Source organism: Nematostella vectensis, chromosome 1 (genome assembly GCF_932526225.1).
Source record: "Nematostella vectensis chromosome 1, jaNemVect1.1, whole genome shotgun sequence".
Lineage (NCBI taxonomy): Eukaryota > Metazoa > Cnidaria > Anthozoa > Actiniaria > Edwardsiidae > Nematostella > Nematostella vectensis.
This window is the reverse complement of record NC_064034.1, coordinates 10,424,785-10,438,841: the sequence shown is the minus strand read 5'-3', so window position 1 is coordinate 10,438,841 and position 14,057 is coordinate 10,424,785. Positions and strand designations below refer to the sequence as shown.

At 42.3% G+C, this 14,057-nt stretch overlaps 1 protein-coding gene across 1 annotated transcript; it reads left to right on the top strand.

The window, feature by feature from the left end:
• The first annotated feature begins 291 nt into the window (after positions 1-291).
• LOC5507511 (ammonium transporter Rh type B) lies at positions 292-13,537 on the top strand. The gene is made up of 10 exons (XM_048728360.1): positions 292-580; positions 1,015-1,207; positions 1,483-1,633; positions 6,898-7,042; positions 7,587-7,756; positions 9,180-9,317; positions 10,236-10,372; positions 11,239-11,420; positions 12,393-12,466; positions 12,917-13,537. Exons 1-10 carry the CDS (start codon positions 406-408, stop codon positions 13,061-13,063), a joined length of 1,512 nt encoding a protein of 503 aa, XP_048584317.1. The 5' UTR covers positions 292-405; the 3' UTR covers positions 13,064-13,537.
• Positions 13,538-14,057: the final 520 nt, after the last annotated feature.

Here is a 14,057-nt window from a genome sequence, read left to right as displayed (position 1 = left end):
GAAATATCACATTATAGTATTTATCTAGTCTTTTGGCATGTCACTAGAGGCGAGATGCTGGATTCTGGATATGCAATCCAAAACTTTTAACCTTCGAAAAAAAATGGGTCAAGCCCACATCTAACTATCATGTCTTGTTATAAATCAAAGACAGCGTTAGAGCCTTTTTACTACAAACAATTATGGGATAATGCAATCAAGATTTGAAACTGAATTATATATACTTATTGTCTATCCTTTGTGATGACTGATAGCTTGAGTGACACTTCAAACAGGAAAAACTTGTTTGATAGAATACCCATTAGGATCCCTACAAGGAGGCCATTCAGTAAAAAAACGACTTATAGAGTTAACCACTCAACAAATCAATCCCGTTAAGAGACAGGCATCCAGCGCGAACACAAAATGCGTATAACTTTCGTGGTTCTTGCTGGTTTATTCCAAGCTGTATTAATTTTGCTGTTTGCGTTGCTTACTGATTATGGAGATCACGGGTTGCCTGCTCACAGACGTAAGGGGGCAAAACTCAACGAGACGACGTCGAAACTTGAAGTCAATGACATCGCCGTGTACTATCCAAGTAAGGGCGCGAACCAATATTCAAACTTAGTAGGCGCAATTAGCACAAGGGATGATGTTCCGTGCAAAAACTTGTGCTTGCTGATTATGTAGCGTGACTCTTTCAAAAAGCATTGTCTGCGGGGGATTATGTTTCACGTTTTAGTGATGTTAATTATCTGCGAGGGATTATGTAGTGATGTTATTACGACTTGACTGAGTATTTGTGTTTACTCAGTACTTAGACTACAGCTTCGTTATTATCAATCTGCACTCTCTTGATATTTTTTAACTATGCTGATGAACAGAAATTTCACAGTAAGCAAATAAGGAAATGCCTTTTAGAATGCCATACATTCCTAAGTGACATTGGTGCGTACCACTTTAACTGAGAGTAAAAAATATGGTAATATGGTATGATAAATTCTGGCTGTCACTAATGACGTCATGTTTTAGTGTTCCAGGATGTCCATGTTATGATCTTCTTCGCTTTCCCTTTCCTACTGTCCTTCTTAAAGCGGTTCGGGTACAGTGGCATCTGCACTGCCTTCTTTGGGGCCTCCTTAGCAGCTCAGTGGGCCATCATCTGCTCTGGAGTATTCACTGGGCTGATTCACGGAGAAGCGCACATTCAAGTCAACATACAATCGTAAGTAGCATAAAGGAAAATCATTCATGTTGTTGATGAAACACAGAGAACATAGGGAAACCAGGAAAACAAACACAAGGGACCTACCCCCAAAACATCAACCGCCTTTCAATGCATCATAAATAAATAATTTCTGACTAACATGATGCACAGAAACAAATCAAACACAGGGAACCCATAGGTCTAGGTCAGCACAGCCCTTTATTTCGTCGGAGCGAAAGGCAATCCCTCCATGGCTGCTGTGGCTATGTAAAGAAATGTTCTCCTCGCTGCAGGCTTTGCTTGGCAGACTACACAACTGCTGTGGTGCTGATCGCGTACTGTACTACCATGGGGTACGCCAGCCCAACCCAGCTCATAATCATCTCCTTCTTCCTGCCAATCTTCTACGGTTTGCTGGAAATGGTCCTGTTCCACTACCTTCTGGTAAGTCATTTTGTGTGTACAGTGGGATCTCCATTTAACGGACAACCTGTATAAAAAACAAACAATGTCCATAGTCCTTATCAAAAAATCAGGCCCGTACCCAGGATTTTTCTTGGGGGAGGGGGGGGGGGTTGCAAAATCCAAAAAAGGTGGACCTAATTTTTCCGTGAGGGGAGGGGAAGGGAGGGAGTTCTCTGATTAAAATCTAACCACCTCCGAAAGAACAAAAAGGGATTTTTTATGCCTTTTCAGTATCCACGGGACGTTTATTGTCGGTTTTGGCTACATACCAGAGTGATCTAGCTTATGATTTTGAGTCTTGTCTACAAATAGCACGTCTATTGAGAACCAAAAGTGGACTTCGGCCGTTGTGAGGGGTGCGTTAACACCCTCTGAAACCCCCTGGGTACGGGCCTGGCTATCTAAAGTAATCCTGTCTATACGTCTATAAATAAAACCTTTTTTAGCGGACACTTCCATGAAAGGGAGCCCTATTGTACAGAAATTTCAGGACACATTCATTACCCGGACACATTTTTTGGACTCAAGGATGTCCTCTATAAGAAGGCCCCACTAAATAATAGATAAAATAATTTAGCTGCTTTTAGCCAAGGCGAGCACTAAAAGAGAGAGAATCGATCATACAAAACGGAACAAAAATGTGGCTATATGATAGTTTTCCCAGGAAAGACATACCTAATACGACAGCAACAAGGGATATAACTTTGTATTAGAAATGGAGATTCGATAAGTGTGCTGGCCCTTGTGGGGGAGTTTGGAGAAAAATGTCAATTCGTCGATACTACAAATCCGTAAATGACAGAGGAGTACCTGCAATGCAAGCGTTACCCTGTGTTTTTGTGGCGAAAAATCAGCCTCAAGCGATTCACAAATTTAGAGGAAGGTAGAGGTGCAAGCAAGGAAAGGTGTCAGTGTTGTTTTTCTCGATAACAGTGTCCCTTTAGAGGAAGGTAGAGGTGCAAGGAAGAAAAGTTGTCTGTGTTTTTTTCTCGATAACAGTGTACCCCCCCCCCCCCCCCCGCATTTCCAAAAATTATAAGGAAATGACCAGTAAGGGCGTGGCTGTGCCCCTGTTATTTTCTGTATGTTTCTGTATCGCCCCCCCCCCCCCCCCCCCCATAGCCTGCTACGGCTATGTCGTTACAGTGGAACATTCATTTATCGGACACTCTCGTGACCGAAAAATGTGTCCGTTTATTAGAGATGTCCACTAAGTGATTTATTTATCGAGTTTGATACAGAAAAAAAAGAAAATGTGTCGTAGAATAGAGGTATCGTTTCAAAGTAGTCCTCGATTTTACGATATAAAAGAAAATTCATTGAAAATATCGTTGTAGTGAGGTCGGGTTAATTATCAACTTTTACTAAATAACAAAACTGCAACTGTAATCTGTGAAAGACTGTACAGTTACTCTTTGTAAGACCATAATCTGTATTGAACAAGACCTGTCATGTCAAAAAGAAGATTAACTGTAGTTTCCGTGTGTGGTGTCTCGAGTTTTTCTCTCTGTGTTGATGGACAAAATCAGTAATATCGTTGTATCGAGGTAAAAAATACGCTCAGGAAAACAGATTTGTATCGTAAAATCGAGAATATTGTTGTCGTTGTATCCAATATCGTAAAACCGAGTTAATTTCTTATACATTTCACTGTATTTCCGCCGGGAGAAAAGTTATCGTGAAATCCAGTATCGTAAAATCCTGGTTCCACTGTACTGTATATCCGATACTGGATATCCGATACAGAGAGATGAAATCGGGAATTTACAGGCTGTCCGCTTGATGGGGACTCGTTATATTGAGGTGAAATTGTGACTTTAAAGGCCCCGCTCCGCTGGGAGTTCGTTAAATTGAGGTGAAATCGGGACTTTAGAGGCTGTCTGCTCAATGGGGGAGTGGGGAGGGGGTTCGGCTCTATTGTGTCAACATATACCCAGGGTGCTTCACGTGCACTTGTAGTGATGTTAACTATGTATGATAACCATCAGATATACCCAGGGTGCTCCACGTGCACTTGTAGTGATGTTAACTATGTATGATAACCATCAGATATACCCAGGGTGCTTCACGTGCACGTGTAGTGATGTTAACTATGTATGATAACCATCAGATATACCCAGGGTGCTCCACGTGCACTTGTAGTGATGTTAACTATGTATGATAACCATCAGATATACCCAGGGTGCTTCACGTGCACGTGTAGTGATGTTAACTATGTATGATAACCATCAGATATACCCAGGGTGCTTCACGTGCACTTGTAGTGATGTTAACTATGTATGATAACCATCAGATATACCCAGGGTGCTTCACGTGCACGTGTAGTGATGTTAACTATGTATGATAACCATCAGATATACCCAGGGTGCTTCACGTGCACGTGTAGTGATGTTAACTATGTATGATAACCATCAGATATACCCAGGGTGCTTCACGTGCACGTGTAGTGATGTTAACTATGTATGATAACCATCAGATATACCCAGGGTGCTTCACGTGCACGTGTAGTGATGTTAACTATGTATAACCATCAGATATACCCAGGGTGCTTCACGTGCACGTGTAGTGATGTTAACTATGTATGATAACCATCAGATATACCCAGGGTGCTTCACGTGCACGTGTAGTGATGTTAACTATGTATAACCATCAGATATACCCAGGGTGCTTCACGTGCACGTGTAGTGATGTTAACTATGTATGATAACCATCAGATATACCCAGGGTGCTTCACGTGCACGTGTAGTGATGTTAACTATGTATGATAACCATCAGATATACCCAGGGTGCTTCACGTGCACGTGTAGTGATATTAACTATGTATGATAACCATCAGATATACCCAGGGTGCTTCACGTGCACTTGTAGTGATGTTAACTATGTATGATAACCATCAGATATACCCAGGGTGCTTCACGTGCACTTGTAGTGATGTTAACTATGTATGATAACCATCAGATATACCCAGGGTGCTTCACGTGCACGTGTAGTGATGTTAACTATGTATAACCATCAGATATACCCAGGGTGCTTCACGTGTACGTGTAGTGATGTTAACTATGTATGATAACCATCAGATATACCCAGGGTGCTTCACGTGCACGTGTAGTGATATTAACTATGTATGATAACCATCAGATATACCCAGGGTGCTTCACGTGCACGTGTAGTGATATTAACTATGTATGATAACCATCAGATATACCCAGGGTGCTTCACGTGCACGTGTAGTGATATTAACTATGTATGATAACCATCAGATATACCCAGGGTGCTTCACGTGCACGTGTAGTGATATTAACTATGTATGATAACCATCAGATATACCCAGGGTGCTTCACGTGCACTTGTAGTGATGTTAACTATGTATGATAACCATCAGATATACCCAGGGTGCTTCACGTGCACTTGTAGTGATGTTAACTATGTATGATAACCATCAGATATACCCAGGGTGCTTCACGTGCACTTGTAGTGATGTTAACTATGTATAACCATCAGATATACCCAGGGTGCTTCACGTGCACTTGTAGTGATGTTAACTATGTATGATAACCATCAGATATACCCAGGGTGCTTCACGTGCACGTGTAGTGATGTTAACTATGTATAACCATCAGATATACCCAGGGTGCTTCACGTGCACTTGTAGTGATGTTAACTATGTATAACCATCAGATATACCCAGGGTGCTTCACGTGCACGTGTAGTGATGTTAACTATGTATGATAACCATCAGATATACCCAGGGTGCTTCACGTGCACGTGTAGTGATGTTAACTATGTATGATAACCATCAGATATACCCAGGGTGCTTCACGTGCACGTGTAGTGATATTAACTATGTATGATAACCATCAGATATACCCAGGGTGCTTCACGTGCACGTGTAGTGATATTAACTATGTATGATAACCATCAGATATACCCAGGGTGCTTCACGTGCACTTGTAGTGATGTTAACTATGTATGATAACCATCAGATATACCCAGGGTGCTTCACGTGCACTTGTAGTGATGTTAACTATGTATGATAACCATCAGATATACCCAGGGTGCTTCACGTGCACTTGTAGTGATGTTAACTATGTATAACCATCAGATATACCCAGGGTGCTTCACGTGCACTTGTAGTGATGTTAACTATGTATGATAACCATCAGATATACCCAGGGTGCTTCACGTGCACGTGTAGTGATGTTAACTATGTATAACCATCAGATATACCCAGGGTGCTTCACGTGCACTTGTAGTGATATTAACTATGTATGATAACCATCAGATATACCCAGGGTGCTTCACGTGCACGTGTAGTGTTATTAACTATGTATGATAACCATCAGATATACCCAGGGTGCTTCACGTGCACTTGTAGTGATATTAACTATGTATGATAACCATCAGATATACCCAGGGTGCTTCACGTGCACTTGTAGTGATGTTAACTATGTATGATAACCATCAGATATACCCAGGGTGCTTCACGTGCACGTGTAGTGATGTTAACTATGTATAACCATCAGATATACCCAGGGTGCTTCACGTGCACGTGTAGTGATGTTAACTATGTATGATAACCATCAGATATACCCAGGGTGCTTCACGTGCACGTGTAGTGATGTTAACTATGTATGATAACCATCAGATATACCCAGGGTGCTTCACGTGCACGTGTAGTGATGTTAACTATGTATGATAACCATCAGATATACCCAGGGTGCTTCACGTGCACTTGTAGTGATGTTAACTATGTGATAACCATCAGATATACCCAGGGTGCTTCACGTGCACTTGTAGTGATGTTAACTATGTGATAACCATCAGATATACCCAGGGTGCTTCACGTGCACTTGTAGTGATGTTAACTATGTGATAACCATCAGATATACCCAGGGTGCTTCACGTGCACGTGTAGTGATGTTAACTATGTATGATAACCATCAGATATACCCAGGGTGCTCCACGTGCACGTGTAGTGATGTTAACTATGTATGATAACCATCAGATATACCCAGGGTGCTTCACGTGCACGTGTAGTGATATTAACTATGTATGATAACCATCAGATATACCCAGGGTGCTCCACGTGCACTTGTAGTGATATTAACTATGTATGATAACCATCAGATATACCCAGGGTGCTTCACGTGCACGTGTAGTGATGTTAACTATGTATAACCATCAGATATACCCAGGGTGCTTCACGTGCACGTGTAGTGATGTTAACTATGTATAACCATCAGATAGCGGACGCAGGTGGAAGCATCCTCATACACTCGTTTGGCGCCTATTATGGCATGGCCTTTTGTAGAATGATGTACCGAAAGGACGCGGTGGATCACCCTAAAGAGGACGCTAGCTACACCTCGGACATGTTTTCCATGGCTGGTAAGATAGCAACGTTACTTTTATACTATTAAATATGACAAAAGGGGGAAACAACAGTCCTTATAGGCTGGATTTGGGGATTTTAACAGTGGGGCAGTAAGGGTTATTTTCGTGTTCCGTGAACGGCCTTTTTTGTTTATCGTGAATCGTGAAAAGGACAAATTAAAATCCGTGATACGTGATTGCTACCTTCGCAGTGATTCGTGAATGACGAATTTGAAGAATGCTAAGCGTCTCCAGTCTCTAGTACAATGCAATGTTTTTCACATTTTCTCGTCTATCGTAAATGTTCGAACCAGTTTATCGTAAAACGTGATTTCCGGTTTTTGAAACTCGTGAAACGTGCAAGGAATCCCCCCCCCCCGCCCCGCCCTTACCGCCCCTGTTTTACTTACCGTAGCTGGCTACGGTAATGGGTTTTACTACTGCCGTTGGTCCTGTAGGCAATAATGTAGACAACTAATGCCTAACAGGGCAACCCCAAATATCGATATAAACTTTCCTTACTGTTATACCACTCTCAAATACTAGACATGTCTTTTAGGCACTCTATTCCTATGGATATACTGGCCAAGTTTTAACGGTGTGTTCGGAGCGCCTGATTACGAGGCTCAGCATCGCATTGTAGTCAACACCTACCTTGGCCTGCTCTCGGGGACTGTTATGGTTTTTATCGTCTCCTTCCTTACAAGCAAAGATGGGAAATTCACCATGGTAAGCTTAATATCATCTCCTTCGTAACTAGCAAAGACGGGAGAATTAGCATGTTGAGCTTAATATCATCTCCTTCCTTACAAGCAAAGACGGGATATTTACCATGACAAGCTTTATATAATCTCCTTCTGGCGCGTACACAGGGAGTTATTTGCGCATCCCCACCCCTTTGCGGCCAAAATATGAGTCATTTCTTATAACGAAATTTTCAAATACTATGCTTTTTCCATATGATACCTATAACTGCACCACCCCCCCCCCCCCCCCTTCGCCAATCCTGGGTAGCGCCTGTCCTTATTCCTTACAAACAAAAACGGGAGATTAACCATGGTAAGCTTTTCTTCACAAGCAAGACGGGAGATTAACCATGGTAAGCTCTTTCTCACAAGCAAGACGGGAGATTAACCATGGTAAGCTCTTTCTCACAAGCAAGACGGAAGATTAACGATGGTAAGCTCTTTCTCACAAGCAAGACGGAAGATTAACCATGGTAAGCTCTTTCTCACAAGCAAAGACGGGAGATTAACCATGGTAAGCTCTTCCTCAAAAGCAAAGACGGGAGATTAACCATGGTAAGCTCTTTCTCACAAGCAAAGACGGGAGATTAACCATGGTAAGCTCTTTCTCACAAGCAAAGACGGGAGGTTAACCATGGTAAGCTCTTCCTCACAAGCAAAGACGGGAGATTAACCATGGTAAGCTCTTCCTCACAAGCAAGACGGGAGATTAACCATGGTAAGCTCTTTCTTACAAGCAAGACGGAAGATTAACCATGGTAAGCTCTTCCTCACAAGCAAAGACGGGAGATTAACCATGGTAAGCTCTTCCTCACAAGCAAGACGGGAGATTAACCATGGTTAGCTCTTTCTCACAAGCAAGACGGAAGATTAACCATGGTTAGCTCTTTCTCACAAGCAAGACGGAAGATTAACCATGGTAAGCTCTTCCTCACAAGCAAGACGGGAGATTAACCATGGTAAGCTCTTCCTCACAAGCAAGACGGGAGATTAACCATGGTAAGCTCTTCCTCACAAGCAAGACGGGAGATTAACCATGGTAAGCTCTTCCTCATAAGCAAGACGGGAGATTTGGCATAGTAGGCTTTTTATTATCTCCTTCCTACAAACAAGGACGTGGGTTGTAAGCTACTCCTCACATTGTCCTCACAAGCTAGCAAAGACGGAAGGTTTACCATGATAAGCTTTATATAATCCCCTTCCTTAGCAAAGACAGGAGCTTTTTATCACCTTTCCTACCTCAAAAACACAGAAAGGAGATTTTCCATGGTAAGCTTTATATAAGAGACTTGTCAGCACAAAAGAAGCATAAGCACTGTATGCCAAACAGACAGCTCTAATGATCTCTTTACGGGCTCAGCATATTAGGAAAGATTTTCCTACAAACTGTTGTATTTTGTCCCCAGGCCCATATCCAGAACGCGACCCTCGCTGGGGGAGTGGCCGTGGGAACTGCTGCTAACATGATGATGTACCCATGGGGAGCTCTGCTGGTCGGTGCGATGGGGGGCACAATCAGTACACTAGGCTTTGTTTACATGTCGGTAAGTACCACAAGTACACACAGGTATCCCAAACATCTGCTATTAGAGTCACAGGTATCCCAAACATTTTCTAGTAGAGCCAAACATTTGCATGCATAGCCACAGGTATCCAAGTTATCTTGTATTATGGTATAAAATAGGGTATAAAATCTACTAAGGCTAAGTTCAAACGTCGTGTTATCCATGAGCCGTATTCAATGCAAATGCATGGAAATGAAGAAAAAAAAACAATCGACTTGATTTATTTGCATGCATTTGCACTGAATACGGCTCATGGATAATACGACGTTTTAACCTTAGCCTAACACCTTTATTACGGCGAAACGTATTGTGGCATTTAGCGTAGCCAGAGAGCACTGGTATTGCTTTTAAATACTTTATCAAAGTTATTCAGCGATAACCCCTCGGGCCACGGCCCTCATTGACGAACTTTTGGGAAATTATCACAGTGGGGTGTTATCACTGAGTTTGAGCTAGCGGTGTTAAATCTTGTAAAATACTAGCTAGAGTGTGTTAGGTACAAGGTCGAGGGTAGGTACTAAAGAAAGAAATAACACCATCGCGTTGATGCACCATTCACCATAGCAACAGCTGCATCGATATTACAAATAACTATATCAGTAACCATGGCAACTAAGGGACATCAAATGATTATCTAAGTCTATCAGTTGTTTCCACAAGAAAATACAAGCAACAGTGACCTGTTTAGCTTTTAAATGGAACTCGCTTGTCCTAGACAAATTTTTTTTTTGCGTGCGTCTTTTAAAAATATCTTGGTCGATCTTCATCGCTCTGTGGAAAATTTAGATCAGTTAGATTAGATCACTCAAATTTAGGCAAATTTGAAATGCGCTTTCAGCGTAAACATCTACAGTCTCCTCTTTGTCAAAATCAGAATCTAACGCTTATTTGTTTCAGCCCTTGCTGCTTAAATACCTGAAAATAAACGATGTCGCTGGTGTAAACAACTTGCACGGCATGCCGGGAATCCTTGGTGGCATCGCAGGCGCTGTGATATCCGCGCATGCGCAACCGGAAACATACGGGCACCAAGGGTGAGTGAAAGCTTGAGCCATTGGCTCACTCAAGAGATTATCATGAGCCATTGGCTCACTCAAGAGACCATCATGAGCCATTGCCTCACTTAAGAGACCATCATGAGCCATTGCCTCACTTAAGAGACCATCATGAGCCATTGGCTCACTTAAGAGACCATCATGAGCCATATGCTCACCCAAGAGACCATCATGAGCCATTGGCTCACTTAAGAGACCATCATGAGCCATTAGCTCACTTAAGAGACCATCATGAGCCATTGGCTCACTTAAGAGACCATCATGAGCCATTAGCTCACTTAAGAGACCATCATGAGCCATTGGCTCACTTAAGAGACCATCATGAGCCATTGGCTCACTTAAGAGACCATCATGAGCCATATGCTCACCCAAGAGACCATCATGAGCCATTGGCTCACTTCAACTTGTTTGTAAAGGAACAAATAAAGATACAACAGTGGAATCTCAACCGTAAATACAAGGGGCGTAAAAAGCAGTTTCAGTATAGCGAGGAACTCGAGCTATCCTATGGACCTTAGCATTTGATATAGATATCAAATTTTCGAGACAAAGTGAGTCGCATGAGGTTTTGACTGTTCCCTTGCCTTTTAGCAAAGATTAGTTTGTTTTAATTTTTATATTTATATATATATTTTTTTATATTTATATATATATTTTTTATATTGGCTTGCTCAAAAGATTTTAGGAATTTTGTTACTGACCCTTTAGACATAAAATAATAATTTCCTAAGACAATCAAAATCTGTTTAGAAACAAAATATAGTTTGAGTTAGTAAGGGAATTCGGAACTTTCACCTTTCGGCATACCAGTATAAAAAGATCTACTTATATCGACTTCCTTGCAGATTGTACAGCGTCTTCAGTGCGCGTGCGCCGATGGTAAACACCACTGAATACGTTCAGCTGCAAGAGATGGGCGTTGCCTTCACCCCCGGCTCAGGGCGTACCGCGAGACTGCAGGGGTGCTACCAAGCGGCAGGTCTCGCCGCGGCTATCGGAATCGCTCTTATTGGTGGACTCCTCACAGGCAAGTTATGGCTCACGTGAATGTGTGAACTTTTTCGTAGAAAAAAAAAAACAATCAACCAACCATGGGTTGGGTAGGAGTGTAGATGCCCACCAGGGTCTAAACCAAGACATTAGTATGCTCTAAAGGCCTGGCTAAACACGCAAACATGTTTGTCAAACACTGCGTTTGACGCAAATGTTTGTACGTTTAGCCACCAACAAAACATGGCACTCAATTGGCTCCCACAACACGTACAGATGTTTGAACGAGTTCAAAACATTTTCATCAAAAATTTGCGTTGGACGCAAATGTTTTATCGTTTAGCCACTCAACAAACAAAACATTGCGCGCGCTTCGTGATTTTATCCAATCACCGCTCGAAATTTCCATGGCGCCACTTTGATCTCTCGCGTAATCATAACGGAAAAAGTGCGCGCGTTCATGTTTTATGAATTTTTTTTTGTGTTTAGCCACTTCGCCAAACATGCTGGCGCGAGTGTTCGACTTCAATGTTTCACAAACATGTTTGCGTGTTTAGCCAGACCTTAAGCCTGCTACCATGGCTTCGAGAAGTTTTTGCTTAACGAGGGAGACAATTATATGAACCATGTTGACAAATTGCCGCCTTTTTAAAAAAGGCTAGTTTAACCGTGCGGTACTGGAACTAGCTTCGTATCTTCAAGCTATGTGTTTCAAAACAACAGCTTTAGGGATTACTAGGGCAAACAACACGAAAAATACCTATATTACTTTGGTTTTCGGTACCTCCCCCTCCCCCCCCCGACGATTTTCAACGGCTGAATCGTCTTCTGGCTTTCCAACTGGTTTCCAACACCTTTCCGCAAGACTCTAATGAATAAATGCAATTCCTATAGTTTGAATGACGAAAGCCAAGGGGTGGTATGCCAGTTGGAAATTATTGACGAGAGTAAGCTCGTCTGTTACGCCTAAGTAGTCAAGGTCACATGTCTGGTCACGTTTTATTTGCAGGCCTGGTTGCACGCTTCCGCGCCTTCAACCCCCTAAAGAAACACCAGCTTTACGACGACTTCGACTTCTATGTTGTGAGTATGAGTGTTAAGAGAGCGTTCCCAAAGGGTACGGGGTGTTAGAGGTACAAGTTGTTTTTTTCGAGTCCCTTTTGTGGATAAATCAAACTTACATATCAAACGTAAGGACATAAATCAACACTTCGTTGTTTTACGCCTCTGTAAAAACAGAGTTGTTTTGCTGACGGTTCGAGCGTTGCCCCCTTCTCATTTCAGCACGCCTTCGCAGACCACCTAGTTTTTTTACAGCTTGTCTGTTAACTTTCTAAAGTCATAAAATGACATACACAAGGGTAAACAAAAAGATTTTCATATACATCGAGTTCTTTGGAGAGACCATTCGTAGGCTAGATTGCAAGCTGTTTGTGTGAGCCCGTAGTGCCTGACGATGCGAAGCGACGGAGGAAGCCTACATAGTCGTTGCAATAATTATTTTGGTGATCTTTTATTCTGTCCTCGTTGTAGTTACCTGATAGTAACGAGTCGTACTCCGCGATGGAGTTTATCATGTCATCGCTGGGGATGGACGACGAAAAGAAAGAAAAAACAGCCAAACAGGACAACAACAAGAACAAAGAGTCGGAGGAAGTGCAACTGATGAAGGACAAATGAGGTTGCCTACCAGTGCGACGCGTGCTATCGTGGCCACCTTGACGGTTTCGTGAAATAAGACAATAAGGATACAAGAAACGTGCTATCTGATACGACTCGCGCTATCGAGGCTACCTTGACGGTTTCGTGAAATAAGCCAATAAGGGTACAAGAAACGTGTTATCTGATACGACGCGCGCTACCGTGTACATCTTGACGGTTTTGTGAAGTAAACCAAGGAGGGTCCGAGCTGACATGAACTTCGCTAGTAAACAAGGGTGGAAAAGAAATACCTTTATGCGGATCAGAACACGACGGAATTCGTTCCAGTCATGAAGCGCTCGTCGCACTATAATATTTTGTATAATCCGTAGGTGATGGCTCAAGTATTTTATATTATTATCTGATATTTACATTTATTTTGTATTCTCTATTTACTTGTATCCTTTATGTGCCTGCTGTGTGTTGTATTGGCCTTAAAATCTCAAATTTTTATATAAGGTGTTTTCTATACGTGCGGCGGTGAAATAAGTGGAGGATTTTGCTGTATACGTTTATAAAAACAATGCACCAAAAACTGGTGCATTTCGTCTTTAATAAGACTTCTTCAGGGAAGACTGAAGATTGTGAATCGTTACAAGCATATTTACATCAGAATAGTGGCGCGAGACGCAAAGACATTACAACTGTCTGACGCACAAGTTCGAGAATAACTCCCCTCTGAACTCGGAACCCGACGGAATTTTTTTGGCCTAACCGACGAGCTTTTAACCTCCCCGGCACCCGGTGAAATTTCTAAATCAAGCCGAACAGTTTCTTTCTTACCCTGTGAGCAGCTTGAGTGACTGGCGGTAAATAAAAATTAGCTGACCCGGTGGAAGTTTCAAACCCGGTAAGTTCCCCGAAAAAAACTAGGTTTCGCCGGGTCTGTTACAGAGGGGTATAGAATAGCGCGCGCTATAGTTAAAATAACTTACACATCTCTGCCTGGGTTTCTACTACAAAAAAGAGCCCG

Excerpts from the sequence above, each read along its gene's own strand:
- LOC5507511 (XM_048728360.1), top strand. The coding sequence starts at position 406 with ATGCGTATAACTTTCGTGGTTCTTGCTGGTTTATTCCAAGCTGTATTA. Across the intron at positions 1,208-1,482 it reads ATTCAAGTCAACATACAATC|GCTTTGCTTGGCAGACTACA; the intron begins GTAAGTAGCATA and ends TCCTCGCTGCAG. Across the intron at positions 11,421-12,392 it reads TATTGGTGGACTCCTCACAG|GCCTGGTTGCACGCTTCCGC; the intron begins GCAAGTTATGGC and ends TTTTATTTGCAG.